The sequence below is a fragment of the Plectropomus leopardus genome, chromosome 12, assembly GCF_008729295.1.
Source record: "Plectropomus leopardus isolate mb chromosome 12, YSFRI_Pleo_2.0, whole genome shotgun sequence".
NCBI lineage: Eukaryota > Metazoa > Chordata > Actinopteri > Perciformes > Serranidae > Plectropomus > Plectropomus leopardus.
This window is the reverse complement of record NC_056474.1, coordinates 18033804-18056781: the sequence shown is the minus strand read 5'-3', so window position 1 is coordinate 18056781 and position 22978 is coordinate 18033804. Positions and strand designations below refer to the sequence as shown.

Genomic DNA, 22978 nt, shown 5'->3' with positions numbered 1-22978 from the left:
AAAAACAAAAGTTGTATGTTTTCTGGTATTGAAGTGGTAAATTTACAAGAAAAACTAACAAAGGTACAAGTAAAATGAATAAATATTTTCTGTGGTTAAAGTAGTGAATTTGCAAGAAAAAACTCTGAGATGATAAAGTCGTAAATTTGCATTGGAAAAAAAACTCATGCATGGTTAGATCAAAGAAACTATTCATCATAATTTTATTACCTATTACACCTTAATCATACCTGTTCATGACTATATTTAAAGACACAGCAAATGATGATCAGAGTTAGGCAAGGAGGGCAAAAATATGCCCTCTGCTGTTCAACTCTTCCTTTATCATCCTCATAAATGTAGACCTCAGGTTGAATTTACCATCGCAGGTCATTGTGTCTCAGGTCATGTTAGGGTGGTGTTTTTTTTTTAAATGCACATTTACATCTAATAATATACACAATTAAATGAGCTAAAAGTGTTAGACTTAAATTTAGACCATGACCTTTGGGTCATGTTTGACTTCTGAAATATATGTGGGTTGTGGGATACAAAGTTTTGACCTTCAAATACAATTACTTAATATTTCACATAATGTGAAAGAACTAAAAATACAGAAAGAACACCCTGCTCTTTTAAAGGGGAACAAAGGCCATGACGGGGAGTTTATTCTCCTACAGAAAAATGTGACAGAGGCCACATTTAGTTCTGCACAGTCACTTTGGGGTTGCTGGTTTCCAAGGTTACGACATGCAAAACTGCTGTAAGAATATTAAAAACACACACACACTAATTGTAGACATTAGTAAAAAGAAAATCCTGTGTGCTCAATGCGTGTTGATCGAGCTCTCAAACAGATAAAAAAGTACGTAGAAAATGTTGGCCAGCTGCACTCTGAGCCACAGATGGTTTGCTTTTGATTACATTTACTTTAATATTGTGGGCAAAATATTGAAATGAGCTATTCACATCCTGGCGTCATTAGGTTTACAACAGCAGGAGTATGTGATTTATCACAGGTCAAATAAACCTGACATGCACTTCAATAGTTTACCTATTGAATAAAAAACATCAGCCTGAAAATTGTTAGAGCAGCAGGAAGTGGCTTTCAGCTTACAGTAAACAGGTTCTGGGGGGGGTACTGAGAAACCTGACTTCCCCAGCCCAGTTTCTTGCCTATGTTAAATTGTAATAAGGTTTCTTATCAGTTTTTCACACTACTATGTGAATGGCAGAAATAAAGACAAAAACTTGCTTTCAACAATGTGGTGAAATGAAAGGAGGGCATTTTGCATCACTGCAGGTGTTATGATACACAAATATTTGGTATCTCACAAGGATCTACTCCACGGTGTGCTGAAAAAGGGGGTGTGGCAAATTCTGGCATGAAAGCAGAATAAAGTTTGTATAAAATTATGGAGTTCTTATATTTACAAAAAATACTAATGAGTCATATAAAGTTTCTTCTCCCTCGGGAGGCTGTAGAATTCAAAGTGTGCCCAAATGCTTGCCTTCAATCAAGAAAGGACTGCTTAAATTTCTTGTTGACTGTCTATAATGCTTGCTGCAACTCCGGTCTCTATACAATCTACTCAATCTACGGCTACTTAATATACGTCATCTACTACGCAACCAAGTCAACATTACTAGACTGGAAAAAAAAAATTTAATTAATTAATTTAATTAATTAATTTTTGGAAGTTCTGAATGGATTCAGAATTGTAGAAGATAAGAAACAAATTATTTTGTGGATCCAATTTCCGTCTGAAGTAATATTTTCAAAATGAGGATGGCATAGGGGACACATTCAGCGACTAAAATTCTGCATGTATATGTGGATCTACAGTCACTAGGTTAGTAAGGCTGCAACTAACAGTTATTTGCATTGTAGATTTATCTGTTGATTATTTTTTAATTAATCAAATTTGGTCTATAAAATGTTTTGAAAATGGAGAAAATGTTGATGAGTGTCTCCAAAAGTCCAAGATGACATCCTTAAATGAGTTCTCTGTTCACCTACAAAACATGGTTCCTCTGAGCAACTGAACACACTGAATAAAAACATTAAAAAGTGAACAAGAAATGCCACTTGGTAACGAGAGCATTGAGATGCATTTGTGCTAGCTTCCTTAAATGGCTCCAGTAGAGCTGATGAGTGGCAAGCAGCAAAGCAGTATCCATGTGTGAAAGTGGGAAACTGAGTGTGAACTAGGAAATTGCTGGAACAGGGCAAGTGTGCTCCATCAACTTTCCATGATTTAAAAAAAAAAAAAAAAGGGGGGGGGGGGTTAAAGAAGGTTTTCAAGGACATAAAGAAAACCATTACATCACATCTCTGCTCTCAAGACAGGATTCCTGAGCACTAAGACAAACCCTGTTCACCTGTCTGAAGTAATGACATCATTCTCAAAACAGGAAACGTTAAAGAAGTGTTGTCACGGAAACGGCGCGACTTGCTTTCAACAGATGGATACAATTCAGACACAAGCAAGCTCCTCTTTGTGTGTCACAAGAGAGACAACAGCCAGAAAACAGTTAACTCGAACAGAAAGATGGTGTCGCTGACTGACCAGAGCTCTCAGTGCACACAGGCAGCTTTAACTGAATTCTGTGCTTGTAGTGCAACAACTCAATATTCATTGACAAAACTAAAAAAAACCACACACACATCTAATTCAGCAGAGCCACAAAAAAGAATTGAGAATGACGTCAAGATTCCCTCACCTGGCAGAAGAATGCCAGTGAGAGAAAGAGAGAGCCCAAAGAGCTTTAAATAGAACTGAATCCATGTAAACACACAAAGGAATCCAGCCCGTCGGTAAATTGGTGATGTCAGGGGGGCAAATTAAAGCTTTGATTAGAGGCCGATCTACAGCTTCCTGAACAAAGAGCGAGGGGGACAAAGATTGGGGATGATTATCTTGCTCTCATTCATTACTGCTCCCGGTCATTACAGGGACGGAGGCTGATTGGATCGACCTGTTAATAAAACTGGATCTGTGTGTGCGTGTGTGCATGTGTGTGTGCGTGTGTGTGTGTGTGTGTGTGTGTGTGTTGGCAAGTAGCAAATTTAATGAATGAAAACAACAGCCTTATGACTCAGTGGTCACCAAAGAACACTGACAAAAATAACATGCTACCATGTTTTTATGTTTGTGACAGCTGTGGCTCGAGCAGTACGTTTGTGGTTTGTCTGTCCATTTGTTCTCCTGAACGCAATATCTCAGGAAAGCCTTGTGGGAATTTCAGAAAATTGTGTCCATTTGGACTCAAACATGAACTCTTTTGATTTTTGTGGTTAAAGGTAATTTTGAGCTTACAAAACATGTTTGTTTGTTTTGCCATAACTCCAGAATTTCTATGCTAAATAGAAAAGTGCACTCAGTAGAGTAGGTCTCTGACAGGCAATCAGCCAAGCTCACTGTGGCCACTCAAGACAATTCTTGTCATTTCGGCAGACACACAGCAACATGTTTCAGAAACTATCGGCAGTCTATTTCTGACGAAACCACAGCGTGCTGCACAGAGCAGATCGACTTTTTCTGCAAACAGGCACTGTATTTGACATACAGATGTATGTATTTTTTAATACTAAAATACAGCCATTTATTCTTTCATACCCGTTGTTCATAACTGGACTTTAATGACATTAACTTGGCCTGTAGGCAAGAAAGAAGGAAAAACAATAAACACAATTAAAATCGGCTAAAAAAGAAACGATTTTACTATGCAACCAGCTAATTAATGTACTGACAATAACCTTGAAACTGTGCTGACTGAACAGATCTGCTGTGCTGTCGGGTTGAAGATGTGAGTGAAGCATCCATGTTTTAGACTTTGTAGCTTCTTTGCAACATCCATATTTGAATCATTATATGAGTCCTGAAGGCAATGTATGTAAACTATAACTTGACTGGTTGGCAGAGACACTGAACTCTGAGGTGGTAATTCTGGTTTTTCCAATGCACGTCAAAACAGGTGATAGTCTTTTCCTCCATCTATCTTCAAAAAATCCTCATCTAAAAAAAGCACTTACATCTGGGAAAAGTGTGGCTCACAATCATAGTCTAGTCTGTGGTAGCGTTAAGTGTGGGATTTATGGGTTTTTGTAAAAGGCGACTGCTGAGCTTTCAAAACTGATTTCAGTTCCTTAGCTTTCCTCACTCACATGAATTTCTTTGAATCTCTGGTGGCTGGTGTTATTGTGCATGACAAGGTTTTAATGCCAAGTGCGGAGTGTATGTTTTTTTTGTTGTATTTTTAAGTTAATTGCATTGAAATAGGTCTGTAGCAGACTAACTTTGATCCTAAAGATGACAGCTTTTAAGTCCTCATACAGTAAATGCAATATCTTTCCACCCACACCTAAATTAAGTCTGGATAGATTCTCTCTCTCCTTACAACACACACACACACACACACACACACACACACACACACACACATACACACACACATACACACACACACACACACACACACACACTGGGTGGAACAGATGAAGGGAAATGGATCAGTCCTGACAGAGAAAGGGGATAAATTGGGAGATAATCAGGTGTGAAATCACTCGGGGTTTTCTTTCTGCAGTAATTCAGTCGGTCTCTCATCTTCTCTCAGCATCCCTAAACGCACAGGGCCATTTCTGTTTTACACAAAACTAATAGCACTAATGTCAGGGCTTTTAACACACTTACTGGTGATACAGTAGGGAAATGTTAACCAGTTGGCCCCCACAGGTGTGTGACTACTCCCAGGGAAGCAGGAGCGCTCAGGATTTCACACTTTTTCTTTGCTTTCTTCTCCCACAGTGGTCTTTTTCCTTTATCCTCTCCCCATGAGCTTCATGTTATCCCTCCCTCGTGTTGGTTGGTCATTGCCTATTCATCCTTCTAGCTCCCTTCTCCTTCCTTCTCCATCCCTCCTTTTCATTCTCTCTGTGACTCAGGTTTTATACAAGCACGTTAATATGAAGAATAATAATGTGGTAAACGCTAAAAGGAAATTTTGCAATAAATGGCAATATCAAGTAAAAATGATGCAATGTAGAAATACTTCCAATTTTTTCCCGAAGGGTGCGTTTCTCAAGTTCTCATTTTACATTCAACATCCAAAATTTGGGGTAAAAATATTCATTTGACAGTTGGTGCTAAGCTAGCCTGCCTGCCACTATCTAATTTGGCAGCAGACTGGCAGAAAGCAAACAGTAGATTTGGTGTTGCACATGGACTCCTTGGAGGGTTATACCATGTTTGCACAGAGAAACAAACACACACAAAGTCCATCTAATGAGCTCTGCTGTTGCAAAGTAATATATCGATGTTGTTTTAAGTTAAAATGTTTATGACACTGTATCTTGCATTGCATATTGTCTGAGAGAAGTGGATGTTAAAAGCCGCTGCTGGAATGGGTCAGAAGTGCTCTGCAGGCAAAACCAACAACACACTGGTTACATACAAAAACTGCTTATTAAAGGTTACGTTTGGTATTTTTCAACATGGATCCCATCCTGTCATGTTTTTTTTATCTGAGTGACTAATGGGAACAACAACTTTTAAAATAAGTCCAGTTTTGTGTGTGAATGATGCAGTTAGCACCAGCAAAACTGGCTGCAATGTAACCACTTGGGGCATGTTTGCACAGTCAATGTCCGTCAACTTAAAATGCTTGTTTTTACCACTGACAGGCTTGCGGAGGTGGGCCTTTAAAGGTAGACCTTTTTGTTTAGGAGTAAGATCCTTTTTAAAAAATTTTTTTTTTTTAGCAGAAACAGCCCCAAAATTGCAGTCAGCAAACTCTGCAGGCTTCATTTATATAAACAGTAATTTTATTAGCAAAAAATACACTACACACTTCATTCAAACTGGACAAAAACAAAACAAAACAAAAAAAATCTTGGTTAATCTTTTCACTGTTTCAACAATCACCAATTCTGGTTTGGTAGAAATTAACCCCAAATACACCCAGTAAGATGTGGAAATATATGCTGGCTGTTTACACAGTAAAATTACTGTTTAATTCAATTATTTCTGGTGGGTTTGGGGATGGCCATTTTGAGGCCATTTCTGGTTAAACAAAAAGGATCCTTGTCTTTATCACAAAAAGTCCATCTCTGTAGGAAAGCTTTTCAAAAGTTATCAGACACCTAAAATAACAATCTGAGTCTGTCAGTGGCAAAAAAAAGCACTTTTACTGGACATAAATTGAAGTTATTAGATTGCAGCCAATTTTGCTGCCATCTGCAGTGCTCTTACTCAAAACTGGACCAATTACAAAAAAATGTTGTTCTCATTAGTCACTTATACACAAAAACGTGGGAAAATAGGATCCAGGTTAAAAAATACTGCACTTACCCTTTAAAAGATAACTATGGTTGTCTGCTTATTTATTGTTTCTATTATTTATACTGGAATACCGACTGCCTTGTTCATAAGTGAAAAAGGGAGCACCAAAAGAAAAAAACATCTCTAAATATATTGTCTTTTGTTGTACAGAAGCTTCTAGCATTCTACTTTTAACATCTCTGAAGCACTCAGGTGAAGGCGTTGGTAGTCAGGCTGCTATAGAGACAGCTACATCTTTGAACCACCATCATAATTACGCCAATGGCCTCCTATACAGGGACAGGGATTTAATCTATGTTTCAAGTATGGCTTTCTGAAACAGTTCTTTTTTCTTCCCAAATTTTATTCATTACATATGTTAAATGAAATTAATGTCAAGCATCTGTGCTCATTACTGAGAGTAGGTGCTCATGGTTATGGCCTCGGGGCGCTCCTAAAAGCTGGAATGGATCAATAAAAGTCATGAGGTGGATTCAATGAAAAGAAGCAGATTAAAACAATAAAAGCAGAAAAAAGAGTGAAAACAAATAAAACAGAAGTGTATAGCCACCAAATTGAGGATGGAAAGCAAATTCATGGAGTCCTGGAGTAACTGTAATCCTCTTTTAGGAAATTGGTTTAGTTAATCCAAGACTAAGCTAAATCAAGGATTATCAGAGACAATTTGAGAAGACCATCTTGACTATCTGGTTTTACATGTATCAAAAGAGCCTGCTGCAGCTGATCTGGTTATAAAACGCTAGTCAGCTAGCCTGGAACTTGGCTTACTTGCAATCTGGGATTCTGTAAAAAAGTTCAGGAACTAAACCCAGTGATACCGACACAGGTCTTTAGAGGGTACATTAAAATTTGGGTGATCTACAGAGGCAAATACACCACATAACAGCAGGTCTAAAGCAATAAGAGTTGGTTGCAGTGTAGATAGTGTTATTCTGCTAGAGATAGTGATGCATTTTAGCCATTCCCATCAGCTGTACTTTATGTTCAGTGCAAATTGGCAAATATATGCATGCTAACACACTAAACTGAGATGGGCAACATGGTACTTACTAACCATCAGCACGTAAGCATGGAGACATTAGTGAAGAGTGGCTGTACCAAAGTACAACATGTTCTCATAACCAGGACGTCAAATTCGGCAGCTTCATCAGTGGCTTCCAGCATATGATTCTGACACATAAGGCATCTTTTAGCGTATCGTCCCTTTCCCCCCAAAATAAGTGCATGTTTGCAGGTTTTTAAATGCAGCACCACCAGTTAAAAATAGGTTAAAGATTCTTTTTTTATTGCCAGTAGACTATAGCCTTGTACAGGGCTCTGCAGCAGACGAGTATGCCTTTCTGTTTTTATTTTACTGGTGTGTCACTTTCAATGTCACAGACTGACCTGAAAACAAGTTTGTAAACAGTGAAGCAACATGGAAGCCAGTGAAAATGTTGCAGCAGTATCTTCTTTTTTTATGTCTCTTACTTATTCAGTCTATTTTTCCCACGTAGGGCCAACTAAATTTGGATCGATGTTTGAATGCTACTTGGGCAGCGACAGACTACTTTGTGGCGGCCTGTCATTGCATCACCAGGTGTCGTAATTCTATCACTGCCGTCTGAAACTGATTGGAGCTAGAGCTGATAAATACCTGTGATTACTGAAGAGTTATTTGTCTTGTACATAAATGCTGACTGTAACCTTTTCCATTAAATAAAAAAGCCAGATGTTAGCGAGTGTTGGTGAGGTTTTTTGTATAGTGGAAGAGGGGCTTACAATGCCTGGAATAAACTACAAGGTAAACCCATTCACAGCAGTGGCGTAGAAAAAAAGTACCGGTGTTTGTGTTTGTTAAAGTAAAACATTAACTTATTTTTATTTTATTTTATTACTTAAATTTATTTTAAGAAGACACAATGCATACAAGAAGCGTAAATTGACATGGCGTCCCGGAGCGTCCTCAAATGACGCTCGAGAAGTACCTAAAGCATCATAATTTGAAGCATAGGCTCACTGACCAAAAGCTCTGACGAGTTGTGATTAACGTGTTGAGAGCCGCTAGCATGATCATGGAATCTTAGTCTGTTAAGATATTGATAAACAAAATATAATAAACTGTATCTGCCTATGATGAGTTTGATGGTTCCTTTCCTTGAATGACACGTTTACTATGAGTCGTACAGTACAACATGGGTGTAGGCATTACACTCTGTGTGTGAAATGTATCTAAAACACTAATTTGTATTCCAGCCCTCTTACTTCACCAATCATTCAAAGTCTTTCCCTGCAGCCGTTCATTAGCAGCCTGTTTCTGCCTCGCTCCTCTCTGAGCAGCTCTCGTCCTTCATTCCTCCATCGCTTATCACTTCATGTGATCTCCACAGAACTGACACCAGTCACTTGACATGACTTTCAACTTGCCCCTCGCTCACTCTCAACACACCTCGTCTTCTTCATCTCTAATGTCTCTCCTTTCTTTCTGTGTCTTTTATCATCCTGTCTCTGTCACTATTTATTCAAGCTGCCACACTTTGATCTGCCATCAGCCGCACATCTCACTGCTGCCTCTGTCTCACTGTTTGTTTATTGTGGTTTGTTTATCTTTTCACATCCTCTCCATTTTGGCCTGTTTTATCCTTTACTCACTCTCGCTCTTGCTTTACTCACACCATCTTGTCAGTAGGCATCTTTCCTGAAAGCTACGACATCAAATATCATACAAAAATCACTTTAAAGTCTCCCTGCGTTGTACATGTTTCTGTTTGTCTTCTCTTTTGTGTCACCACATTCCTCACTCATACTCTGTCTCTGCTGTGTTTCATTTGTTATGTTTTTCTTTGGCTTTTCCCCCCTCTCCTCTATTCATCTCTGCTGTTAAATATTTGATTATGAGCACGCTGACATGACACCACTGTTCCCTGCTGGAGCTGCGGTGTTTAGATCTCAAAGCAGAGGATGAAGAAGGAAACACGAAGCACTTTCAAACACACATCTGAGCCTTTTGTGTGTCACATAATCTTGTAGTACAGCTTCAGAACAGGCAATCGTAGACCTTTTGTTAGGTTATGAAGAAGAGCGAGGTCAGAGACACATAGTTGCGAAGACAGAGGAATCCATCTAACAAAGACATAAAATATAGGGGGAACATCGGCTGATGCAGTTTCCACTCCGAGGTTTTGCAGGAGCTATTAAGTAACTGCGTAGGCACTGTAAATTATAAAATTAGCATAATCTGCCTGTACTGTATTTTGTCTGGTGAAGGTGTACACGCAAACTGCTCTCCCAGTTTTATTGGAAAATTTGCATTTTAAATATTCAATCCAACCTAAACTTATTAAAAGTTTGTGTTGGGCCTGCTGAAAATCAGGGTAAGAAAAACACACTGCATATATTCCTGTGCTGTGTGTCAGTACAATGCGTGGGCACTAGCCAGAAGCTGCTGATGGCTTGTCTAAATGTGCAGGAAGAAATAGAACAGAAAGCAGCCAAAGAGAGACAAGGATGTGCATGTGACAGTAAAAAGCAAAGGGGGGCAAATCAGGGAGACATAAAAAGCAGAGTGCGAGTTGTTAGGCCTGCAGCTAGCAGCTAAGATAAGCTAAAGAAGTAACCCACTGACCCACATATCACACAGCCAGCAGTTGGTGTGAAACTCTAAGTGCGAGCTTGCTGACAACCAGGCCGCCACTAGTAAGCTGAGTCACTCCAACAGGAAAATTTATAATTCAAACGCATGAACGCACCTGTAATGGAAAAGAGTGAAACTTAAGTGCAGCAAACCGACCAGAAACAAGTTACACCTGACCTTCAGGAGATGAACTGGACTTTAAGAAGCGCTTCACCCAAACCAAAACATTGTGTTTAATTAATTTATGTAAGTGACATCTAGATTCAGTATGTAAATAGTTTTGATTTGTGATCAGGTGACTGAATTTCACAAACTTGTGTAAACTTATCAATTAACTTTGATAAGTTACGCAGGATAATCAACACACATCCCCATGGGCACTTTTATGTGGGACTATTTCTTCAGTAGAGAGTAGTAACAGAGATTCTCTTTTTTAAGCAGCACAAACTAAACATTTACTACACTGTGTTGCTGTGGTGGCAGAAGTCTGAGAGGTCTCTCTATCTCTGTCTCAGCAAAATAAAGCCAAAATATTTGCGCTTAATACCACAAGGGGCGAATGAGGGAATGCTTACTTGTGATTTGAATGACGCAGAACTTTAACCCAAATTCCTATTAAGAACAAACACTCGATGAGGATGAATATTTGAATATGTGACAGTGCAGAATATGGGACAGATTTTTGGTACTGCTACCTTTAGCAGCAATTATTTTGTGGCATACTTTGAGAGAAGTCTGAACCACCTAAAGATGTTAGACCAGCTCTGGAAATTCAAACATTTTGAGATGATTAAAACTCAGGACAGTGATTGACTTTAAACTGGTGGGTGTGGTTAATCAGTTTGGCATGTTTGTGTGTTAGTGATAGGGAAAGCAAGTGTCCTGTGCATAAACATAGCCTCCTTTTGATGCATAAATAAATTACTAATGTGCACAAAGAATATCTCAATGTGATGACATAGTCACCTGACATATTGCATATAATATGATATTCAAAATTTTTGGATACATTTAATACATCACTTACCCCTACTTATAAAGAGTAATGTGACAGCATGTCACCAGAACTGTATGTGCTGTACAGACAGAATGACCATATGTGTGCAGATCAACACTCGGTACTGAATGTAACCAAAGCACGGTACCACAGGGGGGCTTTGGCCTCATGTAAACTTCATGAATGGATCTCAGTGTTCTACTCTGGGTGAACTGGTGTCTACATGCAGCAGCAGCAGCAGCTGGTTTGGGTCTGATCTGGAGTGTGTAAGCTCATGTGGTGCAGAGACTAAATAGTAGGGAAGAGGGAGGTCAGGCAGCTTACAGGGGAAAAATTGGGTCACTTCTCGTTGACAGATCTGCTGGAATGCGACGCTTCAGTGAGCCTGCAATTGTGATTTTAACTTTGAAGTCTGAATTAATCCCTGCCAACAAAAACACGGCGTTAGTGTCTGCGAGCTGCAAATGACATATTTCTTTCAGCAGAAATGGAAGTCCAGCGACTTTATGGTGTGTGTTTGTCTATTTTAACTGAACTGTGTGAAAAACGCAATAGTGATGGTGCAGGTATGTCGGTGCTGCAGTGCAGCTTTGAAACTTCTTTGAAAAATATGACATTTTTTCTGTTTGAAAGATGATCAGCTGAGTGTCAGTGTCAAACTGCCTCATTCACATCATCCCACATGAATGCGCAGCTCTGCTAGCTCTCTATTTTCTGTCCTTATTGTTCACACCCTCCCTCTCACTGCCTTTGTATAATAACATTTTTCATTTTTCTGATATTTGTTCCATACTACTTTGAGGATCTAATCCTGGTTTTACTAAGGCTTTGTCCACACGTACAGGGGTATTGTTTTTTGGCCTGTCATCTACACAAAAACTATGTTTTAGGTGACCAACAACAGATGATTCAGGTTTTCAGAAACTCTGAAACTTTCAGTTGCCTTTTGTACACAGAGATACTGCAATAGGGATGCAACTAAAGCTCTTCATTACACCTTAATTTATAAGAGAGAGAACCAAATAAGGCAGGGATTCGATTATGCCTCCACAGTGTGTGCTATTAGACAGCATCCCAGTATTCTGGAGGTCAAGGAGGCACAATGGGCGTGGTGTTACATATGCATATGGAAACAGATGTACTCTACAGTCACTTAATCCATATTTGTGCACATTCTCTGAGAACTTACAGACATAGACGAAATGGAACAGTACCTCCGGAGATCTTGGGGAGCAGCGTAGTGTAGAATCAGTAATATATGATATTATACATAGTAATATATAGTGAAATTTGTGAAAAGAATTCTCTGTCCACATGTATATATTGGCCACACAGACCTACACTGTTTACAACCAGTCTACGTTTAAAGGTACATTATTATGACCTCCTACACCAACTCCTGGTTTGTTGCTGTGTGAAACTTCTGACTGTATTTAAGCCAACATAAAAGACGCATGGAAATATGAGGGCGGTGACATTTACGACGTTTGAAACAAATGTATATTTTTTGTATGTCAAGGCAGCGTAAACGAGCTTAACACAACATTGGCTTCTAGTGTCACTCGTAACATATGCACTGGGCAGCACTTTCTAAACAACAACAATGGCATAAAATGGAAATAACTAAAATTTACCATCCCTGTTTTATGGCTGTTGATCTTGCCCTCTGCTCAGAGGGTTAGGAGCTTCCTGATCTCATTGTCTCCCCATTTGTGGACATTTTCAGTTGCTGTTCTTTCTTGTGTCTTTATTTAAACAAGGACCAGGCATAAAAACCATTAATTTCAATGAGAAGAGATGATTCATGCCAGATTTAGCTATTAGCTATGTTACATCTGCAGTCCCTGGTCTTTTTCTTACAGTTAGCTGCTAACTGCTTTTGAAATCTCCTGGAGGTGTGTCATACACATAACACATTGCAAAAACATCACACCTGTCCCTTCCTGTTGACTGTCCCTTTTACACAGAGATTGATTAAACACTGGTACTACCTCAGCTGCCAGCTTGAAACATCACTTACCTTTGGCTACTGTACCTTTTTTATGGAACGGTGAGGCAGAATATTCTCACCTTGAAGAGGCCGTGTAAAAACAAGCAAGCAATTGTTGACCGGTAAACAGGGAAAATGCTGTTTTTAGCTTTAGACATCAGAGTGTGCACTGTTATCTACTTTGTGGGGGGTCTAAAATCTGGCAACATTTCCAGCATTTACCGATGTAGCCAAAATAGTGTTGCTTCTTATGTTGCTTCCATGACTTTTTAACATGTTTAAACATAAATGTACAGTAACTCTTTGACTATATTGAGGGACAGAGAGGTCGGAATGTGTTAAAATGAGCCTTTGCAGCCAGGAAGCCTACCGGTGATGGCTATTTTTTAGGTTTAGGCTTGGCCAGCATCATCCTCTTATCTATGTGTGACAGGAATTTTTCTTTCGTCTTTTGAAACAGAACGAGGAAAACCTCTGCTTTAAGAAATCTGTGTATGTGTGGACAAGGCCTTATTCTCACTGTTACTCTCTCTTTCCAATTTTTTTCCCCATTCTGTCACTGTGGCCCCTCATCTTTTTAAACCTGCCTTTCCCTCTTTTTAACTCAACTTCCCTTTTCCACACTGTTTTCTCCTTTTCTTTGCTCCCATCACAGTCTCTCAGATGGTTATGACTGGTCCTGTCATCCAGTCAGCTAAACGGTCTGAGGCTGAAACTGGTTTGAGCTGGTGAATCATATCACAGCTGTTGGATAATAAACCTTTAATGTCGACTTCTTTGGAGCAACTGGGGGACACAAAACACACTGACATTGGCTTCACGACCAAGAAAGAAATATTATCCTTCAACTGAAGTTAAAACCAATCTCTCAAATTGGATTTACAAGGTCTTCACCTGATAACAGTCATATGTGCCCAGCAGTGGCCTCTGACGGTTTAGAAAAGGTCTGTTCTGGGTGTATTGTGCATTAGCTGATAAGAAGGGCAACATTAAACTGGAGTTTGGTGTGACGTGTGCTTGAATACAAAGAGAAAAGAGGCGGAAAAAGAGAACGAGAGGAAGTGGCACATATCAGGGCCGAAGCTAAGACAGCTCCCATTTTAGTGAATCAAAGCGCCGCTAATTGGTACAATTATAGAGACAGGAGGAGAGAGAATACAGAGCTGTGTGTGTGAGAGAGATATTATGCACACACATTAGACAGAAGCAGATGAGAGAGCTTCAAGGTAGCAAAATAAATTAGTTACACGTGTTGTTTATGTAATTTAGCAACAATTAAGTGAAATATACACTATCTGGCAAGCAAGGATGTGTTCACCTCTCAGTGGAAGAGGAGAAATTCTTTAGTCAGAGCTTTGCAAGGATGAATAATTTAAATCACATTTCCAGGATAATGCAGTTTGAACCTTGCTCAGCGTTTATTTGCATTAGCGCATGTACTTCCCTGACCCTGATTGCTTTGAGCGGTCTTCCCAAAACTACCGTAAACCTGCAGTGCTTCTGGTTATAGGTCTCACCGGTGTGTGTTATGTTACTGCAGGAATGGGAGCAATGATCTGAGGTGGAGCAAAGTGATGATCAGCCGCTTGTGGTGCAGCGGGGCCTGAGCCGGAGTGATGAGAAAAACAAACAGTTTGTGGCGAGGAGATGCTGTGTCTATAAATCTCTTTTTAATACCCTGCAGTCATGTTGTTTCCCTTACGACGATAATTCACAAACAATCCAATAGTCGCTTCTCATGGGAAAGCCTGTTAGATAAAGTCATTACCGAGATACCCAGAGGATTTTTTATGACCATACACACATGAACACACAAAGTAGAATTACACGTTAGACTCATTGAGGTTTAAACTTGCATGCCACAAATGATGCGCAAAGCAATTTTCAGGGAAGACAGCAGCAAAAGACAGCTATGATACAATGTCTGTTAGCTGACCACAATGCTATTCTATCGCACTAACGGCAATTATGACTTCATCCTCACTATCCGAGTCATCTGTGGGGCAGACAGGCTGATTCAGTTTAAAAATGATATTAAAGGAAGTTGCTCTGCACACAGACTGTAATCACACCCTGTTTGCTCACTCTGCAACAAAGAGAGCAACCCAAGGCTACTTACTTCACCTCTGAACCTGGAGATATTACTCTCATCGCAGCCTTTGTCTCAGCTTCAGAGTGACGACAGCGGCGGTAATAACAAAAAAAAAGACCCCTCAGCTATGAATGTGGTTATGTGACAATGGAATCAGACACCAAAAGCATTGTTTCAGGTTTGGCGGTCCGTGTGGATTTCCCCTACATGAAGCCTGTCTCCTAAGTGAGCCTTTGTATTGTCTGTCTGCACACATGTGATTTCATTTATTTTGTTTAGGAGTTTTGGAATTCATTGTTGTATAATAATTTAAGACTGATTTCTAACAGGAGACAACAGTTTTTTCGGCTGTGTCAGGCGGCTAAATATTGAGACATTGGAGTCTTTTGTGGGGCCGAGGTATAATTTTCATGTTTGGTGAATTTTTACTGTTGACCAACAGTAAGCCCTCACAACAGGGCTGACCTTTTAGGGGAACTGAGAGCGAGAAAATCCCAAACTGTCTTCTGTCGCTAATAAACTGCACCAGAACAGAAAAATGGTTTGTACAAAGTCATGAGACAGGAGAACAAACATCTTATGACTTAAAACTGAACTCACTGACCTGTTAGCAACAGGCTTGCTAATAGATAGTTAACAAACATTTTTTCCTCTTAATACCAGGAAACTCTTAAAGAAGAAAAGGTCATGACTTAGTGACAGCATTCGAGGAGTCAGACTTTGGTGTCAGTTCTTTTAGAGTCAATGCAGTGAGCACAGCAAGTCACGCTTCAACCCATTACAACTTTGTTGTTTCACTTTTGACTGAAAAACAGTTCAATCAGATTTTTTTAAAAAAAACATAACATGATGCTTACTGATTTTTAAAATCCAAATATACACGTTGGTTTTCCTTGTTAGTGGTCTCCAAGCAGATCATGGCTCTGACCAGCAGCTGCATCTCAAGCTCCGGTTTGGTCTAAGATAGCATTACATCACTATACACTAACAAACAGGGCAGGAGAGTGAATAAGTTTATGTAGATTAAAAAAAAACATAATTAAGCATCACGTAATGTGTGCTTTTTAATTTGGTGGACAGATTTTTCTGGAAAAGTTGAAACAATAAAGATACAATGGGTTATAGTGTGATTTGCCGTGCTCGACACCAAAGTCTGGCTCCGGGAGTGCTGTCACTGACTCATGACCTTTCCTTATTTAAAGTTTCCTTACTTTAGTATAACTCTTTATTGAATTAAATTAGGTGCAAGCCCAAAAAAAGAAGCTCAGGGAGCTATAAAGACATAAGGCATACTCCAAGCTTCCTAGCATGCTAACACTTCGCTTACCAGCAGCAGCTCATCAAATGTCCACTTGAGGCTGGCTCCAGAGGCGCGTCAGCCGCTAGTAGACACCCATGTTAACATCTCCAACTTTACTGCAGAAATAAACATTTTTACAGCCTGGTACAAAACATTTTTTGGTCTTTATAGCTAATTTCCCCATTAAGTTAAAACTGTATCAAGGCTTTAAGTTACACATAACGGGCTCTCAGTCTCACGCTCCTCCACAACTCCAACCTCTCATACAAATTTGGTCACTTTGAGGTCTAAAAATCTAAGATGGGGACAGACAAAATGCCAAAATTAGGCCTTCAAACAGCAGTCCACAAGCCAATGGTGATCTAATGATGGCTGTGTCCATTATTTTTTACAGTCTATGTGTGGCACTCCCTGGTGCGGCCAGAGAGTGCCACACCAGAGACTCTTTTTTATCAATTTGTATTCTGATCACAAATGGGTTTTTTTAATGTTTTTTTTAAAAATCATTTGCTTTCTTGTCATCTCACACACATCTCTGCTTGCCTCCTCTTCTCTACATACTCCCTCTTTTTCAAATTCCTTCAGATACACCTTTCAGGATGAGCCTTTCAACCTTCACTCTCCTCCATGCATTAAGCTGTGCACATTTTCAACAGTCAAACCTCATTTCACAGCATGAAGCACACACATTCGTAGAAGCGAGGGCTTTAAACGCACTCAATATTCTCCATATTCTCCGAGGTGGGCCATCACACAGACTCGCCGTGAAATCCAGCAGATGGCCCCATAAATGGGAAGTGACTGCGGTGAGGTGCTTTCAACAGGCAAAGTATGTACTTTGAACTAAGCCTGAGTGTAGGAGATTACCAGACATCACACATGCAGGCAAGCAGGACTTAAACCAGAGGTTAAGAATTTCAACTCTTAAAATTCACTGTTTTCATGTTTCATTCTGATTCATATTCTGTTTGGTCAGCTGCAGTTTTAGGACCAAAAACACCCAATTCAAAACCTGGATGAGGCCCAGTACTTTTTGAGGGTGTAGAAAACAGGCTCTTGATGTTGTGGTGACCATTAAAACCTGAGAACTTCTAAGAAAATTTTCAAAGAGGAATCTGAGGTGATTGGGCAAAGAAAAAAATCAGACGTAACAAACTACAAAGACAGATGGGTTTCTCCTTAACTTTCTGCTGGGTAACAGACAAAAACATGCCCTGTTGTGATATCAAATAAGACCCATGGGGCTCTGCAAACACGAGGGGAGGGCGACGGACAGAATCAGATCATAAGCGTGTTTTCATAACACACACTTTCTCTTCCTGGCAGGTGTGTGTATATGTGTGGAAGTGTTCATGATGTGTGAGTAAGAGATTTTCTAACAAGCTGTTCAAAGAGTCACTGTTTAGACTGCGATGGGAGGAAAAGCCTGCCTCTTCTCTCATAACACACACACACACACACACACACACACACACACACGTAGACAGACGGAGGGAGTCAAACAGAATGTGCAGTCTCCTGGGAACTAAACATATTCAAATACTTCAACCCCACATCCAAACGGCTCTTTATGAACTCATCTCCCTCTAATATCACTAGAAAACACAGCTGTTCTACACAGACACAACAACCTCTTGATACATTTAGGATGCAAGATGTTGTGCTGCTGCAATCAGGAACTATGTAGTGCAGAACGAACCCTCTAGTCATGGTAGTGACCCAAAAGAATATTACTGAAACAAAACAAAACAAGCACAGCAATGTGGTTATGATACCTGCAGGTACTACTGTAAGACTATATATATATATAGTTCTTCAGGTATGATATATATGTCATACCTGAAGAAGTATTATAATGAACTCAAAACAGGTCAGCCAAACATCCATCATTAATACTTAAAGAAATACTCCACCCCCCAAAATGAATGTTTATTAATTATTCAGTCTGTGTTACCTTGAATTTGTTAAGCACACATCGTCTTTCTCACACGCATCCACGAAGAATCCAAAAACAGAGAAACTCCTGATGGATTGAAGTCATAGGGGTACGCATTTAACAACAGCAAAACTATATAAAGACATCTGCTTACAAACTTTCACCAAAATGGTATTGGATAATCCAAGGCTCATTTATGCACTCATATACTGAGTACTTGCATACACATGCACTTTAAAACCTTACCGATTGAAACGGAGCTAAAAGTGAAACGTATCTATGCTCTCTTCAAAGCAAGACTCCACTGACAAAAACAGTAATTTTACCGGACTGAACACAGCAACTACTGCTGCCTCCACAGGTATTTTGTTTGTGTGACTGCGTGACTTTAGTGAATCTGGACTTACCCTTTAAAACACTACATTCACACAATAACACAAACTAACTAACTGGTTGAGGCAGAGTAGACCAGCAGCTTCCGTGTTCAATGGGGTAAAATTATTATTTTTGACAATGGAGTCTGGCTTTGAGGAGAACATGGATAACTTCCACTTTCAGTTCAGTTTTAAATCGTATTTTTTATCAAGATGAATTGAACATAGATAAAGTTTTACTTTCCATTCAGCTCTCCATCAGAAAGGGCTGCTGTTTCTGAGATCTGAGCATACGACTGGACAAATGAGACTTTGATTATACTGCACGAGTTGTGTGAGTTTGTAAATGTATAACAATACAGTTTTAAATAATCAAGAGTTTTCCCCTCTTCGTTCACCATGGAGGCATGCAAGAAAAACAATCTTTTATTAACAAATTCAGCATGAGTAATTAATATGCAAATGTTCATTTAGGAGGTGAAGTTTTTCTTTTAATGTTCAGTAGAAAACAAATTCCTATCTCCCCCTCTTAATTCACTAGCAGAGAACGCAAATTCACAACAACAAATAACTATTTTTCACATCTTTGATGTTCAGAATAAAGGAAAGCAACGATATAGATAAGATTTCAATAAAAACACAGACCACGCTCACTACAATATGACATCACATGATGAGCAGTTGAGCCACTGCCACAATGATTCCTTTTGAGAAAACAGCACCATCACTCTCGCGAATATTGCAATATATGTAGATTTCTGTCTAACTTTCACCTCATTTGGCACCAGAGAAAGTGTCATGTTACAACATCTGACTTTCCAGAGTTACGCAACAAACTGAAAGTTTTTCTCCACAACCTAGAGCATGTAGTTGCACGTCACAATTGAGCTGCCACAGTTTTGGTTTCCTTTTCTTGTATTAACAGCCATCTAATCATAACTTAAAGGGCTGTTGTATACACAAATATAATGTATCTGCATACTAAACCATAATGTGTCGTTAGTGTAGGATTTGTTACTTACGATCCAGGCCGTTGATGTATTTCATGGCTATCTCACAATGTCCCCACACAGCGCTGACGACGGGATACAGCTTCTTGCCTTTCAGTCCTCTAAATGCGACTCCTAGATACTGTCCATCCACCATGAAGCTAAGTGTCCCTTCGTCCATGTCAAGAATCACTAGCAGGGAGTCCGGCAGGTTGAACGACTCCTCCGGCTCCAGGAAACAAGGGTAGGTGGGCAGCGAGCTGTGGGCCCTGTTCTTACTGTCGTGGTAGAGCCTGTTGCGTCCCAGATCCCAGCCCCAGGATTCAGTGTCCGACCCCACCAATGCCGTGTAGCCAACAGAATGTAAAGCAGCTTCTGAGGTCGCCACCCCAACTACAGCATGGGTGCCACGCTGCCGGGAGGGCCAGTGGATCTTCCACACGTGCAGACCCCTTGTGTATCCGACCCGCCCCCGGATGCAGTCCGTACTCTGAGCGACCGGGTGGCGGTGAAATGTTAGTTTATCATCTTCCTTTATGAAGATGTTGAGCGAGCGGTCGTCAGGGTTCCATGCGTGACGGAGCTGCGTCTCCAGTCCAGCGCATGGCATGTCCAGTAAGAGATCCAACCGGGGAGGTTTGGCGAAATCTGGGCCCCTCAGTTCTGGGTGCTGCCGGCGGTGCGCTGAAGGCCGGTAGGATGGGGAGCCACCGCTTTCCCCGCGACCATCTACCGATTTGATGCCCCCAGAGATCTTCTGCCCCATTGCTGCGATGGAAAGGTTGACAGAAGGAGGGGAAGGAAAGGGGGGAGGGTGGTGTTTGTGCAGGTGGGTGCTGCGCTGCGTAGAGCTTGACGTTACCTCATCAATGCGGTGGAGCTGAGGTGAGAGTTCCTGACTAGAGAGTGGTGGAAGGAGACGAAGGAGGAGGAGGTGATGAATAAAAGGCGTATGTGATCCCGTTTCATGCCACAAATGTCTTCAGAAAGACAGAGCTGCTGCCACTCCTGCAGAGAGAAGGACAAGAGAAACAACCATTAAAAAAATATGTATTGTAACTTCTCTAATTATTAACCACAGTTAGTTCTAGCAAACTAAAGTCAAAGCAATGAGCCGGAATAAAGAACAAGAACAAAAAAAGAAATGAGATTGAAAAAGAAAGGCAAAACGAGTCACTGAAAGAGAGAGAATTACGCCAGTGGCAAGTGTTGGCAAAACTCCTTGTTTCACAGATTTCGTGTGGCTTTGTTTTGAATAAACAATGAACGGATGAACAAGCACACACACACACACACACACGCACACTGGCACATACATACACCTCCCCTGACTCATCCTGCATCCTCCTCACAAAGTCATACGCCAATACCAATACATGCATGCAGACATTCCCCAGTTGTGCAACATTACCCAGATTTGAACCTGGCACGCTCTCATTTAGGTAATGTAATTTTAATGAGTGCTGCCTGAGTCTGCAAAAGCATCAACACAACAGGGGGAAAACAAAAACACCAGGTAATAAATTATCTCCGTCCCTCAGTGAAACAAAGTTGAAAAGGTCAGTTTGACTTTCTCTTACCCTCACATTAACGTCTACATGCAAAGCATTTTTCAGTTTTTTGTGTGTTTCCTGAAAAAGACAATGTTCCTACTAAGCTACATGGCTAATAAAAATGATTATTCCACTAATATTCCTGCCTACATGCAGCTGAGCATACTCTGATTAATGTGCCCTAACATGACATTCGTCACATCAAAATATGGATAACTGGGACAGCTGTCACTTGTACCAGGATTTTTTTCAAAGTTTTCCACAAGTGGTGGACTTGCTCAACCATACAAATACAGCTTCCTTCTTTCATTCCTTCAACCACCTTCTTAAAGAGGTTGGCTTTGTGATATTTGAACAAATCCAAAAACCTGTTAATATCTATGTTTTTCATGATGTTTTTAAGTAGGTGAGTTTCTCTTTACGACTAGAAAAGCAGGCTTTCCCGGGCGTGCAACACTGGAGCAGCTGTGTGAAATGATGGCGATTTGATCTGTGTACAAAAAAACACAATAATGATACAAATTCTGAATGTGCATGATCAAGAACATATGAAATTTTGGGGGTTTTTTAACTTTGTTTAAAAAATGACTAATAAATCTACCTTCTATCTTCTTCTGCATGCCCTAAGAATACTTCTAAAACCTGAAAATACTGGTACATGTCTTAAACAGAAAATACTACATTTGGAAAAAGCAGTATTAGTGTGCATGTAGAAGTACCCACTATATATATTATAAGATATGATATACACAATGCATTATGTAACAGTAGCAGTTCTGTCATCTACACGTCTGTGTACCCAATGAAGTCATCCTGGTGAGCAATAACCACTGCTGATATTCTGGACCCATTTCAGAATGTTATTTCCACATTTCTGTGTAATGTGTCAGTTTCTTCTGTTGGCGAGACAGTTAAATTTGAGTTTTCAATCAGTTTCAGTTTAGCTCACCTTCAAGTGTTGGTTTTCGGGTATAGGTGCTAGACTGTGTTAAGAAGAGAATAGATCATAGTCTCCGAAAAAACGTTTCTTTTCATAAATCTTTGTATCTTTTATCTTTAGTTTTAACACATAGGCAGAAAAATATTCGATTTTTTTTCAGTCAGTAGTCTTGAACACCAGATTTGAACATATTTTGACATATTTCAACAGATAAAATCAAGACGATCTCACACACATGCACAGACAGCTCTGTGTGGTTAAACTGACGCAGTGGTCTCTTCCAGGAACAGCAGCTGGCGCTTTCTGTTCACAGGAAAAGAGTCAGTCACACCTCAGGCAGACGGGGAAGTGGATGACACAACTCTGTGTGTCTCATGTATCTGCTGGATGTCTTTACCTCATCCGCCACAAACTGCAAAACACCCATTTATTTTTAAATGTACGTTGAAGTGACGCTTCTTCTGGTAAGAGAGCGTCTCACACCTCAATAGGAGTGATGCTTGCATGTGTGCCAACACTGCACTGCATACAGATACATCAAAAGAGAAGGTTAAATTTTGTTTGACTGTTGACAATACGGTATTATTATGTGAACCAGATACTTAAGCCTGGAAAGCCAATAATACTGAGCTGAAAATGCACTTCAAAAAGTACAATTTTACACAAAACTTGCGTTTGTATTTCTCTGTATGTAAAGTTCATTAAAGTTAAAGTGACAATTTGTTTTTTTATTTTTAGGCAAAGACTGATGACACCAGCACAAATATTCCCACCGAACCAGTCAGCCATTGCACCACAGAGTGAGGTCATGGTGCTATTCTGTGCGAAATATCTATGTGCACATGCACACGCACGCACACGCACACTTTGTCTC

General features: G+C 40.0%; 1 protein-coding gene across 1 annotated transcript in view; it reads right to left on the bottom strand.

Annotated features, from left to right (window-relative positions):
• Positions 1-20623, bottom strand: part of LOC121951474 (SPRY domain-containing SOCS box protein 4-like) — a 46952-nt gene extending 26329 nt beyond the window's left edge. Inside the window, exon 1 of the mRNA XM_042497805.1 lies at positions 19645-20623. Coding sequence (XP_042353739.1) covers positions 19645-20377 — 733 coding nt within the window. The 5' untranslated portion in view covers positions 20378-20623. The remainder of the gene's footprint in view (positions 1-19644) is intronic.
• Positions 20624-22978: the final 2355 nt, after the last annotated feature.